This window comes from Podarcis filfolensis, assembly GCF_964270895.1.
Source record: "Podarcis filfolensis genome assembly, chromosome: 1".
NCBI lineage: Eukaryota > Metazoa > Chordata > Lepidosauria > Squamata > Lacertidae > Podarcis > Podarcis filfolensis.
In genome coordinates this window covers 78,883,004-78,896,364 of record NC_139604.1, presented here as the reverse complement: position 1 = coordinate 78,896,364, position 13,361 = coordinate 78,883,004, and the positions used below count along the sequence as shown (strand labels likewise).

At 42.7% G+C, this 13,361-nt stretch overlaps 2 protein-coding genes across 14 annotated transcripts in view; both read right to left on the bottom strand.

The window, feature by feature from the left end:
* CTTN (cortactin) overlaps nucleotides 1-4,496 on the bottom strand; it is a 29,566-nt gene extending 25,070 nt beyond the window's left edge. The window contains exons 1-3 of one of the 2 annotated variants that reach the window (XM_083602526.1): nucleotides 4,363-4,496; nucleotides 721-804; nucleotides 272-345 (exon numbers count right to left, since the gene is read on the bottom strand). In XM_083602526.1, the coding sequence (XP_083458652.1) occupies nucleotides 272-345; nucleotides 721-804 (158 nt within the window). In that variant the 5' untranslated portion in view covers nucleotides 4,363-4,496. The remainder of the gene's footprint in view (nucleotides 1-271; nucleotides 346-720; nucleotides 805-4,362) is intronic. The other variant, XM_083602527.1, reaches the window with a different exon arrangement.
* The window catches only part of PPFIA1 (PTPRF interacting protein alpha 1), a 64,610-nt gene continuing 51,520 nt past the window's right edge, over nucleotides 272-13,361 (bottom strand). For 7 of the 12 annotated variants that reach the window (XM_083601240.1, XM_083601238.1, XM_083601242.1 and 4 more), the window contains 3 exons: nucleotides 13,018-13,183; nucleotides 11,352-11,422; nucleotides 8,680-10,077 (listed from right to left, as the gene is read on the bottom strand). In XM_083601240.1, the coding sequence (XP_083457366.1) occupies nucleotides 11,364-11,422; nucleotides 13,018-13,183 (225 nt within the window). In that variant the 3' untranslated portion in view covers nucleotides 8,680-10,077; nucleotides 11,352-11,363. Of the gene's footprint in view, nucleotides 346-720; nucleotides 805-8,679; nucleotides 10,078-11,351; nucleotides 11,423-13,017; nucleotides 13,184-13,361 lie in introns of those variants that run through there. The other 5 variants (XM_083601239.1, XM_083601244.1, XM_083601246.1 and 2 more) reach the window with 2 other exon arrangements.

Below are 13,361 nucleotides of genomic sequence, written 5' to 3'. Positions count from 1 at the left end.
CATTTTAGCTTTGCACAGCAGGCTAGTTTCTATATATGCATACACTCCACCCTGCAAGAGACATGCTCAGTATTCACATTCCAGCCAGGCAAAAACACTTGAGAAAGGAAGGATGTGGCTGGGAAGAGACCCAAGGGCCAGATGGAGAGGGCTCAATGGCCATATTTGGTTCCCAGGGCCTAAGGTTCCCCACCTCTGCTCTAGAAAAGGAGTAACGTGCCAAAACTATCACCAGAATCACAGTTTTAAGAGCATGAAAGAAGTGGCTTACTTGATGTGTTCTTGGTGACCAGATCCCTGCACAGTTTTAGCACCCCAGCGCTGTTCTTTTTCACTCACATCATTCTGTAAAGTACACAGGAAAGAGAAGCAGGTTAAGCAGCAATTACAATTGAACCAGAGCATTCAGAGGTGAAAGAGACTTTAAGGTCTGTAATAAAAGCAAATCCTACAATTGCATCCTCCCTGCTTCTTCCCATCTGTCACTGGTCATTTTGGCTAATTTCAATTTCATATCCTGCCCTCTTCCAACAAGTCCTTCAGCAGGAGAAACATCCAGCTGCTAAAAAACCCCAGTTAAATTCATTTATTTGTTGCGTACAAACATAAGCATGTCCCTCCCGATGACTCTCAGACTTTGACTTAGCAAGCCCTAAATTACTTGCTTTGCTCTGATTCCAACTAGCATGGCTAGCATTTAGAGAGAGTTTCCAACCATACCACAAAGTCAGGATCCGTTTCCCAGTCATCAGCACCATCATCTTGGCTGACACTGATAGTGTGGCCTGCACTTGCTTTCCACATCTGAAATTTCAGAAGAAACAGTGGCATTAGAATAAAAAAGGTTTCATACTTGCAGTACAAAATAGTTCTGCAAGAATCACATTATTATTGCTAGGAAAAATATATAGATTCCACCCTTCACCCTCTAACCCAATGAAAGGTTGGTTAATGGCTTTGCTATGGTTAGATACTGCCAACAACTGCAATTCTAACGGGTGTACATTTAGCTAACCCCACATTGTTGCAAGCTGAATGCATTTTAAAGAATCCTCCTGCCATTATTCCACAGCTAGGAATAGTTACTGGCACCATTTCAAAGGAAAAGGAGGAAATTCATTCCGGTAAGAGTCAACATGCATATGTTTGATTCATTCATTCATCTGAAACACATTGTGAACCAGCAACAGAAAGGGAGGCCTGTTCAGAGAAGGCATGACACAAGCTGAACTGTTTAGCCAGCTCACCTCTGCACGCTTACTGCAATACAAGGTAGTTTTTGCTTCTACTATTATTTATTGCAATTATGGAAATGGGTGATTTTAAAGGTAGCTTCTCTTTATATAAATGAGTTTCAACTGGGATAAAAATGGCCATGGGCATTAATTAAAGACATGTGGACAATCTGGAGCAATTTCTTGCCTGCCCACACAGGCAGTTTGAAGACCACCCCAGTTCCATATAGCTCAAATCCTCTCCCCACAAAACATACCAGACCAAAAATAAGGCTGCAATGCTCTGTAAGTCACACTGAATTCAGCCAGGCTCACTTTAGAGTAAGTATGCTTGGGATTACATACAGTCATCAACATTCAGAGAGGATCAGAGGTACTGCACAACAGACAACATCTCAGCCTCTCTTCTTTTGCAGACGCAAGAGATATTGAGTTTTCCTTTCCAGCTCTAACCTTTCTAGTTTTCCACTGAACATGGTTAGCAGCTCAGTGGCTTTAAATTTCCTATGCAATTTGCTGTTCTGGCCAATTTCTTTCAAACCAGGCTGGAGAGAAACGTTATCCATGAGTCATTGACTCACACAATTTCTGGAAAAGGGGTAAGGGGGTGGGGAATAGAGAACTCAGACAATCAGACACGCTGGCTACTTTGTTCTACTGATTCTTCAGCAGCCAGAGAGGAATATTATTACTGTATTATTATTATATTTGTACCCCACACATCTGACTGGGTTCCCCCAGCCACCCTGGGTGGATTCCAACATATCAAAACATAATAAAACATTAAAAGAATTTATCCAGACCGTAGTCAAGAAAGGAGGGTGGCATGCAGAGTGTATTTTATATAGCAGGAAAGTAAAAAGTGGTGTAGCAAGTCAACCCCAATTGCCTCAGAAGATTTTTTTCACATTAGCTACCCATCCTATAGGTCTGTGCTGTAGAATATAAGGTTACTGCATTTGTGTACATATCCTCCCTAAATGAGCAAAGAGCAGGCCTCAAAATAATACCCTAAATTAACCGTTGTCAGTAATCTCCCTTTCATGGGTATTTGGAGTTTCTTGACTTGTACACATTTATGCAGGTATACTACATATACTGTATGTGCCATTTGGGTCAGAAAGTCAGATACATCCAGCATCTATTAATTTTAGGACTACAGGCTTCTCTGTGCCTTTAGAAACAGTCTGGCATGCAAATACTGAGCAAATGAAGCTTTTCATATCACTAGTTCAATATCAGAAACACGGTTTGCCACCAACTAGTGTTGGGTAAAATATAAATACACTCTTGATCACTAAACCATGGTTTGGCCATCAGGTAACATTTTGTCTGGACCCAACTTCTCATGTCGATTAGAAAAAGAGGAATGGGGGAATCTATGGTCAAACGAATGCTGGGCTCCCAACTCTCTCCAACCCCAGCCAGCATGACCACTGGTCAGGGTTGATAGAAACTGTAGCCCAGGAACATTTGGGGGTGGGGCACAGGCTTGCCAGCCCTGCTCTAGGAAGTGCAATGAGGTAGGAAATAAAACAGAGTGGGACATAGACAATTAGATGCAAAGCTGAAGAGGCAAAGCAATGACCACAACAGAAATAAACATCTTCAATCAGCACTCTTCACTGAAACACTGGATAGTCCAGTGGTATGTGGACTTCAGAATGAATGAGTCCAACTTCTGCCTGCACCATGAGTAACATTTTGTGTGACTGACTGAATCACAGGCAATGAACTACCACAGAATTACAAGCTGTTTCCAAAGGACAGTATCTGCATCCAGCTGAACAGTGCTCTTATCTGGATTCCAAAAGCACACGGTCTCACAGGATGACAAGGGTAGGCCCAGCAAACATCAACATCTGTAGGACGAACATAACATGCAGCTAGGCAGTAGTTTTCAGACACATGATCTGCGGCAGCGCTCATGACCTGCTGCCTCCATAAACTACTGGCTCACCTGCCGTGGCCTTTTGGCAGTTATGAACATGGAAATGCGTCTAACAAGCGCAAGTAAGCATCCCCTCAATGCTCCAGGAAAATAATTGCGCATCTCCCTCTTGCATTAATGGCTGAGAAGTGGGTAGGGGTGGGGTTCAATCACAGGACAAAGAGAAGGGCTATTAGCGTGGTGGCAGAGTTCCTATTTTGCACTCAGGTCTCCAGTTACATCCCCAGCATCTCCAGGTAGCCTTGGAGAAACCTTGGAAGGCACGTAGACAATGCTGAGCTAGATGGACCATTGCTGGATGGCCTGGCAGCTTCATATTCTAGAGACACTTACGGGTTATTTTGATGGTCACCCTGCCAGAGTTCTTACCAGCTTTAAGCTTGCAGGGAGCAGCACCCCCAAGATGAAGCTGTCAAATAACTTCCTTCCCCTGAGATCCAACACCACACACCACACAATGATATTCTCCTACTCCAGACAAGCCCATCCAGTTTTCGCATCCACATCCACTAGCCTGAATTGCAATCAGTGCCCAGGAACATGCCAACTGCCCAGGGGGGCGGGCAGTCCTCTCTCCAGCACGATGCTGCCCCCACGAGCAGGCACGGAGCGCGGGCGGAAGAGCGAGCCAGGAAGGCGCTCCCCTCCCTTCGGGAACGAGCGTCCCAGACAAGGAAGCAAGAGCAGCTCAGCCCCCTTCGATCAGCTGCCTCCTCGCCAACGAAGAACAAAGGGCGATCAAAGCGAGGCAGCCCACCCAGCCAGCCACGGTGATGCCATGTGGCACCCCAGCCCCCACTTCCTCCCTCCCTATACGACTCTTCTCCTTCCTCCTCCCCTCACAAATCTCAATCTGGGCTGCTCCAGGTACGGGCCCCACCTTGCAGCGCCGATGCCCTAGTTAGATCCCCGGGATGGCCATGGTGCGCATGGCGCAGAAATCAGAACCAAGGCACCCCCCCCCCGCCCACTTGATTTTTTTATTTTTTAAAAGCCCCCACGCCCGGCTGCACCTCCCCGCTCCAGCCAAGACCCAAGTCCCGCTACGAGCAAGCGGATCGCGAACGGCAGGGACCCTCCCGGCTTGCGGATCTTGCTGCGCCGAGAAACCTCTCCGTGGCTGGCGCAAAAGGCGAGCGGCGCGAGGGAGCACCTGGCCGGGCTCCTGCCACTTACTTTGTTCCCAGCCCACTTCCTGGCTGCCCAGGCGCCTTCCTCTCCCGATGCAGCGTCTTCTCGCTTTCCCCTGCTGGGGCTTCCTAACTCGGCTGGTGCTGCAATTTCCGCCTCTCCCAAGATCCCGTTTCCTGTTTTTCATCACAGCGCGTCATCAGGTGGGAGAGGGCTAAAGCGAGCTGCCGGTGGTGGTTGGCACTCGGCTCCGGGCGGGCTTTGCAGCAAGTCTGCGGAAACAGGGGTCGCCTATATTGGAAGCCCCGCGATGCGCCCCTCGCTTTTCCTATGCAAAAGCTCCCGGACCCTCTCTCTGCGCTGCCTCGTTCTAACGCGCTTGCTCGGGTCCCCAGCCCGCTGTGGGAGCATCGTTTCTTACCAAAGCGTGCAATGGCTTTTGCCATTCAGAGGGTGGGAGTGGGGGAACCCAGGCGTTCAAGTCGGCCGGTGGGTGGGCGGGATATTTTACTAGCAGTTGGATCACAATGTCGATCCAAAAGTAAACCAGTGGGGTTTGCTCCCAGCTAAAATGAGCATGGGGTTATTTAACAAAATTTGCATACCGCCACTAGTACAAAAGACCTCTAAACGGCTTACAGTAGATAGCCTAAAATATTAATTTTAAAAAATCATTAAAAACAAGTCACATAAAAAACTAAGCTTTAAAATAACATCTGTAATTTTAAAACAGTTGTACTTACTAAAATGACGCATTAAAATTGCATGTTAAGATTACATGCCTGGGTAGCCTTGCTGGAACTAAAATAGTTTTTAGTAGGCACAGGAAAACCATCTGGAGAAGGCACCTGCCCTAATATCAATGAGCAGAGAATTCCAAAGTGTAGGTGCTGCAACACTGAAGGGTTGGCTTCTTGCAAGCATGGAATGAACATTGTATTGTAAAAGCGCTAGTCCCACAGACTGAAGTGGCCGACTGGACACATATGAGGCGAGGCCCCCCCTTTAAGAAAATTGGCCCCAAGTTGTTGAGAGCCATGTAGTAACAGTAACACATTGACCTTGACCTGGTAACATACCGGCAGCCACTGCAGATCTCTGAGCAAGATTTGCTGAGAGGGTCTCACTCCTGTCAGCGATCCTGCTGCAGTTTCCAGGTCAAGCACAAGGGAAGTCCTGCATAGTAATCGAATACTGAAGTCATTAATGCCTGAACATTAATGTGCAACAAGCTATCCCGATCCTGTTGTTGCACCAGTCAAAGCAAACAGAAGCCACTCCTAGCCACTGAGGCCTCCAATCACAACCCCATCCAGGGACGGCAACTGGCCAATTTCTCAGACACAGGAAACCATTCACCCACAGCGCCTCCATCTTACTGGGATTCAAAGCTCAGTTTCTTTTTCCTCATCCAACCCACCACTGTGTCTGGGCACCAGTCCAGGTCCTGCACAGCCTCTCCTGATTGAGATGTTGTGGAGAAATAGAGCCGAGTATCACTAGCATACTGATGGCACTTTGCCCCCAAAATTACAGCCTCACATGACTGTTTGTGTAGGGCCATCACAAATGAGGAAGAAAGGAGCTGGAGGGATCCAGGGCTTCAGCAGAGGGAGGACAAAAGCAAAAGTCTTTGACCTGGAATAACGGGTCACTTCCACTTTTCTGCCTCAGGTTGTTTCCCTTCTCCCTAGCCAAGCTCCTGTAGAAGAGGGAAGCACTCTAGCTTCTTTTGCCAGGCATGTGCATGGGAAGAATAGGTAAACAGAACACTCTTTTTACCATCTGCAAGTCCAAACTTCAGAGATCCGTGCTTTAAAAATGGCATTTCTATAGCTTAAAAAAGTTGTCTATTGAACTCCAAATAATAGCAATGATGACTGTTGGAAATTCATGTTTGGGGCACGGAGCAGAGACCGACTGCTTAAAAACATGTATGTATGTATGTATGTATGTATGTATGTATGTATTGGAAACTGTTAAGGAACACTTTTCTACTCTTTGGAAACCTGCAACTTAAAAAAAATGTTCTAGGATAGATACAATTTCCTATAGTCCTTTTTTAGGGTAAATGAGAGCTGTTACACCATTGGGAAAGAACAGCAATGACTCACAAATATAGTTTAATGGTGGTAAAAATGTGAGGAAGAGTCTAGAAAAGCAACTTTATTCCATCTATGGAATTTATAGCTGAATGAAATTTGGAACATGACTGTTATATGCTAAAAAACAAGTTTCTAAAAGCGTCTCTTAAAACTGTTGTGGCTGACCTCAACAAGATTTCCAAGTATTAGCACCATCGCTTGCTTCATCGCATTGCTTCAAAATGTGCATATCTAGTCCTGCTCCCTCTGTGTGTCTATCATTCTGCTGAATAGGGCCATGGACTTCTGCCAAGAGAGCATCACTGTTTCCACGAGAGAATATTCTACAAAACTGAAGCAGAAAACTTTTCTTATGGTATGGGGAGAGAAGAGCCAGCCAGATCTCGTGATGGAAAGGCTCATACAGATCTAAGTCAGCTCTCACCAGCCCTAGCCAACATGGGCAATGGTCAGGGATGATGGGAAGAGTTATCTGGAGGACACTTATGGACACTGGACCTTGGGTCAACCTCCTGGAGACCCAGAAGCCAATCAGGGTTGGGGGGTGGGAGTGTTGACCAATCACGAGGGAGTGGAGAGTTAAAGAAGAGAACCTGACATAAATGGTCAGATAGCGCTTAGGTGGATTTTAGGCTTTTAAAGGCTTGGCTGGGTGGTTAGGGTTTCGCTAGGCTGGGCAACCCAGATTATTTCTCTGAAGGGAAGGAAAAGATTCTAGGAGGAGTCTGAAAGTGTTTTACTGGCTGAGTAAATAACCATTTTTGGATCAGTTTAATTAGAAACAGGTTTAAAGTAAAGCTTTAAGTAAAGTTCTTAATTACTTCTGTAAAGTGATCTGACTGAAACAAAATGTTGTACCTTCCCAGAGTAATCACTGAGCTTTAACCCTCACTGAATGTGTATAAATAAAATTCCAGTCTTGTTTCCAACATGCCTCATTCATACTTTGATCTAGTGGTTGAGGGATAAGTGAACTCAGGTTTTCCTTTATATAAAGAATCCTTGCTGTTGCATTAGTAAACACTACCATGTAGAGAATCTCTGACCTCTCAAGAATCATTGTCAGGAGGTGTTTTAAATTTTAACGTGCCTTCAACCTGGTCATATTACCTTGCTCCCATCTTTACTGAGGGAGTTTGCCCCAGACACAACACTGACTACCCAAGGTCTAAGATACTGATACAGAATTAAAAGGGGAAACTGCTGGGAACATTAATCTTCCTCCTTTCCAGGGTTTGAGATGCAAGTATGGAAGGAGAAGAAGCTATTAACTCCTTGCCTCTAGGGCAGCAAACAGCTGTTTCGTTTGATTCTGTGCTTCCACCTCAAAATGCGAGCGGCAAGTTGTGAACCGCTGAGATGGAAAGGAAAAGTTAGGGAAAATGTGTGATTCATTTGCATTGAAATGACTGCAGAGAGAACGGAGGCTGGTTCCTGTTATCATTCAATATTGAGGAAAGCACATTCAACATAGAGTTGCTATAGCTACCAGAAATACTAATCTGTTTCTACACTAAAGTGCTAGAATAGCATAGATGGGGGGGAAAGGGGGGGATAATCCCCAGATTACATGACAATAGCTCCTGGTCACAGGGCTAAGCGGCCATTTAGAAAACAAGAGGATGGCAGAAGGCAACAGCAGTTTCATCAGTTCAACTGTGGGGTGAACTTCAAAAGGTTTAAAAGCAACCCACTTACTGAAGCATTCTAGAAATGCTTGTTTTATGTGGCACATTTTGAGACAAATTTTCATCAGCAGGGTTCCAATCCTGCACACAGCTGAGGTGCTCAGCCATGCATTGTTATGCAGGCTTACTGTGAAGTTGCACTGGAGTCCAATGGAGTTAACCATCAAAGCCGCAATCTAATGTAGGGCTACACTTTAGGAACGTAAACAGACTGCGACACAGCACAGGCGGCGCTTTCCAGATGTTCTGGGTAATTCACATCAGTCCCCAGACAGCACGGGCAATAGGAGAATGGGAGTTGTAGTGCAAAGCTACTAGAACACCACACTGCGCTACACCACAGGTAGCTTAAGTGTCTTGAAGGTTATGGGACTTGCCTCAGTTTAAACCAGCCTCACCCAAATTGTAGTCTAATTCTGGAAGTTGTGCTCCAAAATCATCTGGAGGGCATGTGGGCTGGGGAAAGCTGGTTTCAGCAAAGGGGAACATGACTAGATGCTTCACAAGAAATCTCATCCACATCAGTTAATTACTTGAAATCTCACTTCAAAACACTTCAAGCCCCATTGTTGGCAGTGGAAAAAAATGCTTCAGTACTTTATTGAAAGAAAGCAATAAATAATACTGTGATAAAAATAGTTCAAAAGTACTTAGTCTGTACATATTTTGTTACATAATCAGAAGTACACATAAAAGATTAATAGAAAAAACAACAAAACAGTAACAATGAATTTCAGTCGTACAATTAAAAAGAGCCAAAACCAAAACAGAAAGAGACATGCTGTATATATTATTGCATAATAAATAATGCACCATAATCTGAACTCATTCCTCGCTGGCCTCTTAAAGATGCTATTTAAAAAAAGAATGATGCATTTTCTACTTATATTGGTTGAAATGGCTAATGCTATTAACAATTAATTTTTTGTCCAGAATTTAAAACAAGTTTATAAATATATGCAAAAGATGGCGTAAGAAAAATAAGGCCTTTTTAATAGTTGCACTACTACACGCTTTAGCCTCATGGGCCATCAGCATATTCGTCATGAGACAGTTGCGCATCATGATTGGTCCACTTAGAAGAATTGCATCAGTATTTTTCTGAAAAACAGTTTCACATCAAAATACAGGAGAGCACTTCGTTGCCTATTGAGTACTATTAGGAGCTATCCTCAGTTAAGAGAAAATATTTCCGCTTATGGCTTATGCTCAGTCAATGAACATAGACTGTACAAATATAGCCACAAAAAAGTAGTTATAAATGAGCTCACCAGGTCTCACACACATTTCATAGTATTCAAATAAATCCCACATTTTAGAATTTCATTTAAAGCAAGTTATATTGAACAGAAGACTTAAATAAATCCACATTAAAATCATATGCTAGGTGGAAAAAGTAGAGTTATGAACGGAAATAGAAGCAGGTGCCATGCCCACTTTATTAATAAACATATGCTTCTCTGAAAAAAAATGGGATTTATTTAACATTTTAGAACTAGCTAGCATTTTCCAAATGGCAAAATATATATACTGCTTGAGTCAGGATACCTTTACAAAGATAGTAAAATCCTTTTCACCTGTGTTTATTATTAAAAACTTATTACTGATAATTACAATAACTGTATAATTTACAAAAACCCTACATTGCTTATAGGGCTAGATACATACAAGCATTACAGTACATTCAGTTGAAGAGACTAAAATTAACAAATCGGCAGTAATTTGATTTATAGACTGAATACAAAGGTAAGTAATAAGACTCACACTTACATAAATATAAGAAACATTTAAGTCTAAAATACTTTCTCTATAGTACTCACAAATTCATCTAATTAAAAACTCTGTAATAAAATATTTCAAAGTGTTGATTTAGCAAGTATTAACAAGATTAAAGATTTGAATTGTTTCCAAAATACGGTCTTTGATTCAAAATGTTTCAGGTCATCTGTAGAAATAGTGGGGATAAACTGAAAATAAAGTAAGACTCAGTTAGTTGCAGAAGTCAAGTCAGGAAAACGTATGCACCATCTCTCTGATCCAAGGAATGACAAGCACAGAGAGGAGACTACATGCAGTTTTACTCTCTCTTCACAGCCTCAATCAAAGGGAGGCAGTAAAAGCCTGTCACAGTGCCAACTGGCTGTTAGGCAAAGGAAGGGGGGAAACCAAACTCTGCCCAGACTTCTCTTTTCCTCTACATCCAAAAGCTGATCAGTTGTATGAAATGACTTTACTCAGAAGTGTCACAGCACCAGTGGGCTACTCCTCTCGGTCCCACGAGTGCAACTGCACCAGATGTACAACTAGCTGTAAAGCACTTCCTTTCGAAGAACAAGAATATTTTATAAATCGGTCTTATATACAATAAAATGTTACGTATTCCCATGCACTGTCTCTCCAAAGATATAATTAAGGCATACATATTTTAATCAAAAAACAAACTATTTACTTGATCTAGCCATGGGCGTAGCCAGGCTGCCCCCCTGCCTTCCCTTGGTAACGTCCATGAAGGCAGCCTTTATTCCTTAAAGCAGGATTATAGTCCTTAAGGGTTGGACAGAATTTTAAAAGGTAGGGAGCAGCATCCTGAATGACTTTTTGTTCATTCACTTACCCAGTACAACAGAATAAAAATTTTGACGTATACAGATGTATTTGTACTTATAATACTACAAACCCCAATACAAGTTATTTGCATATTACATAAAAGTTCCCCCTTTTCAATCTTCCAAAAACAAAGTAGAAAGCCAGGTGCTGAAAGTACAGTTATCAGCGCATGAAAATATTTATTTTTTTACATTTATCTAATGTAGATTGATTTAAAATATTTATACACTGCCCATTTCACAAAGACATACAGAAGGGGGTATGACTCCTGTGCACAGAGCCTTTCAAAAGGTGTCCCCACAGAATTCAAACTTATGTCTAAATTACGGAGTTTAAAAAGTAGTTTGGGGACTAGGTATGACAGCTGTTCAAAGGGGGATTATATATTGGTGCTGTATATGGACTATTTCACTAACTTCCTTTTTACAGCTGCTTGGCTGAATCACAAAACTGCTTTCTAAATTCATAGGGCTGGACAGCAGTTTGTGGTTCTGGGGGACATCTTCCGAATCAATGTGGACTTCAGCATGCCACAGACAGCAACCAGAAAGATGTCAAGAATGTGTTCCTATATTTGTATACTGTAACTTTAAAAACATCAATGCACCACAATGAGGCTATCACTGTTACTTACCAATAAAAGGCTTTAACATGAGTAAGTCCTTACTGTAGCAGAATCCAATCTTTGTGTTGCTGATACATTGCCTATTCCAACAATCAGGAAGACATGCAGAACACAGCATGCAGTTAGTATTAGAATCACGTATCAATGCAGTTACACTAACAACATAAAGTTACAAAATGTTAGCTACGCAGAATGTAAAGTAATTGGCTACATATTCACTACTTTGTATTTGTAAGCCACTTTATGAAAAGGATGGGAAAACCTTGTGCATATTGAGGGCCACCGTTAATTGTCAAATTGGCTGCAGCCCACCAAACTACACCAGCATATACTTTCCATTCTCCTAAGTAGGTCAAAAGAACCACACACCCCAATCACAAATTTGGAAAAAGTGTCATAGCTCAATGTCAGAACACACACTTTGTGCGCAGAGGGCCTCAGGAATTGGAAGCAATACTAATGGGCCAATGCTCTGAATTAGTGTAAGACAGCTTCCTAGGTTCTTTAACAGCTTTATTCCTAGAGCAGCATTCAATGTGGTGCCTGGGGTCATGAATTTATAAGCCTCGTGCTAGCTATATTCACATGGCAGCCTCTCACTTAGGTGTTTAAGGTCAGGTGAACCCTAGCCTTATGCTCCTGTGCCAATACTGACACAGTTCCTCTCCATATACCTGACTAGCATAGCCCATAAAAGAACTAACCAAAATGAAGAGAGGTCAAGGAAAGGGGACAGCTCAGTCAGTAGAGTAGGAGACTCTGAATTTCAGGATTATGGGTTTGAGCTCCACATTGGGCGAAAGATTCCTGCATTGCAGAGAGTTGAGCTAGATGACTCTCTTGGTCACTTACAACTCTACAATTCTATAAAACATGAGAGATGGCACTATAGCAGGTGTCCCATCTGCCCTGAGGGAGGCAGCTGTGCGTCCCTTCATTAAGACGACCTCCCTGGACCCAGAAGTATTAAAACTATTGCCCAGTGGCAAATATACCATTTTGGAGCAAGGTGTTTGAGAAGGTGATGGTGGCCCAGCCTTAGGAATGCTTGGATAAAGCTGATTACTTGCATCCATTCCAATCTGACTTTAGCCCTGGTCACATCACTGAAACTGCCTTGGTTGTCTTGGCTAATGACATTTACTGAGAGAGTGCATCTGGGCCAGAGACTCCCCACCCTTTGTTAAGGAATCAGGTTTTTACTGGTAAGACCTGCATAGCTGGTGGAATCTACCACTTACAGCTGCTGAATAATACCTATCCACCAAGAGGACTGGAGCAGAACACCATATAAGCTCAGCTGAAACTGGATTATGTACAGCAATAATACTTTGTGGATTGCATGCAACAATATTGCATTATGTGCTACATGGATAATAGATTCAGATGTGTTCCATTACCACACAGAGATAATTTTTTTTTTAAAGATTTCTAAATCATTTGAAAGCAATCCTAAAGTTTGCTTCATTAGGTCTCACAGAAAGTGAACAGTTATTAATGCTTAAATTGTATTACTAATGCTGCCATCATTCACTGACAAATTAAAGCATTACTGAAAGTCATGCACAGGGTTAAGTCCTCCCCACTCCCCATACAAAGAAAGCAGATGATTACACTCACAACCTCAGGCATAAATCATCATCATGCTTAAAAAAAAAAATAAGCACTACATTACCATCAATTTGCATCTTCTTTGGCTGCATAGAAGGTGAAGACATTGAGGTGTTAACTCTGAAGTTTGCAGGGAGAGTCTCTGCTGATCCAGCTGCTAAACCCCGGATGTCCTTTGGTCTAAACTTCTTCCTCCATGAAGGTGCTCGTCTAAAGCTTTTGTCATCATCCTATCAAGTTAACAAGTGTAACAAAGATTGAGCATGAAAAAACAAAGGCAATACACTTTAATATATGATTAATATACAACACAACCATAATATTCAAGAGGGCTCAGAACATTGTGCTTTGGTTTAGATTTTTAGATGCTTTGGAACCACATATTTTGCACGTTGCTGATTGTTTTAT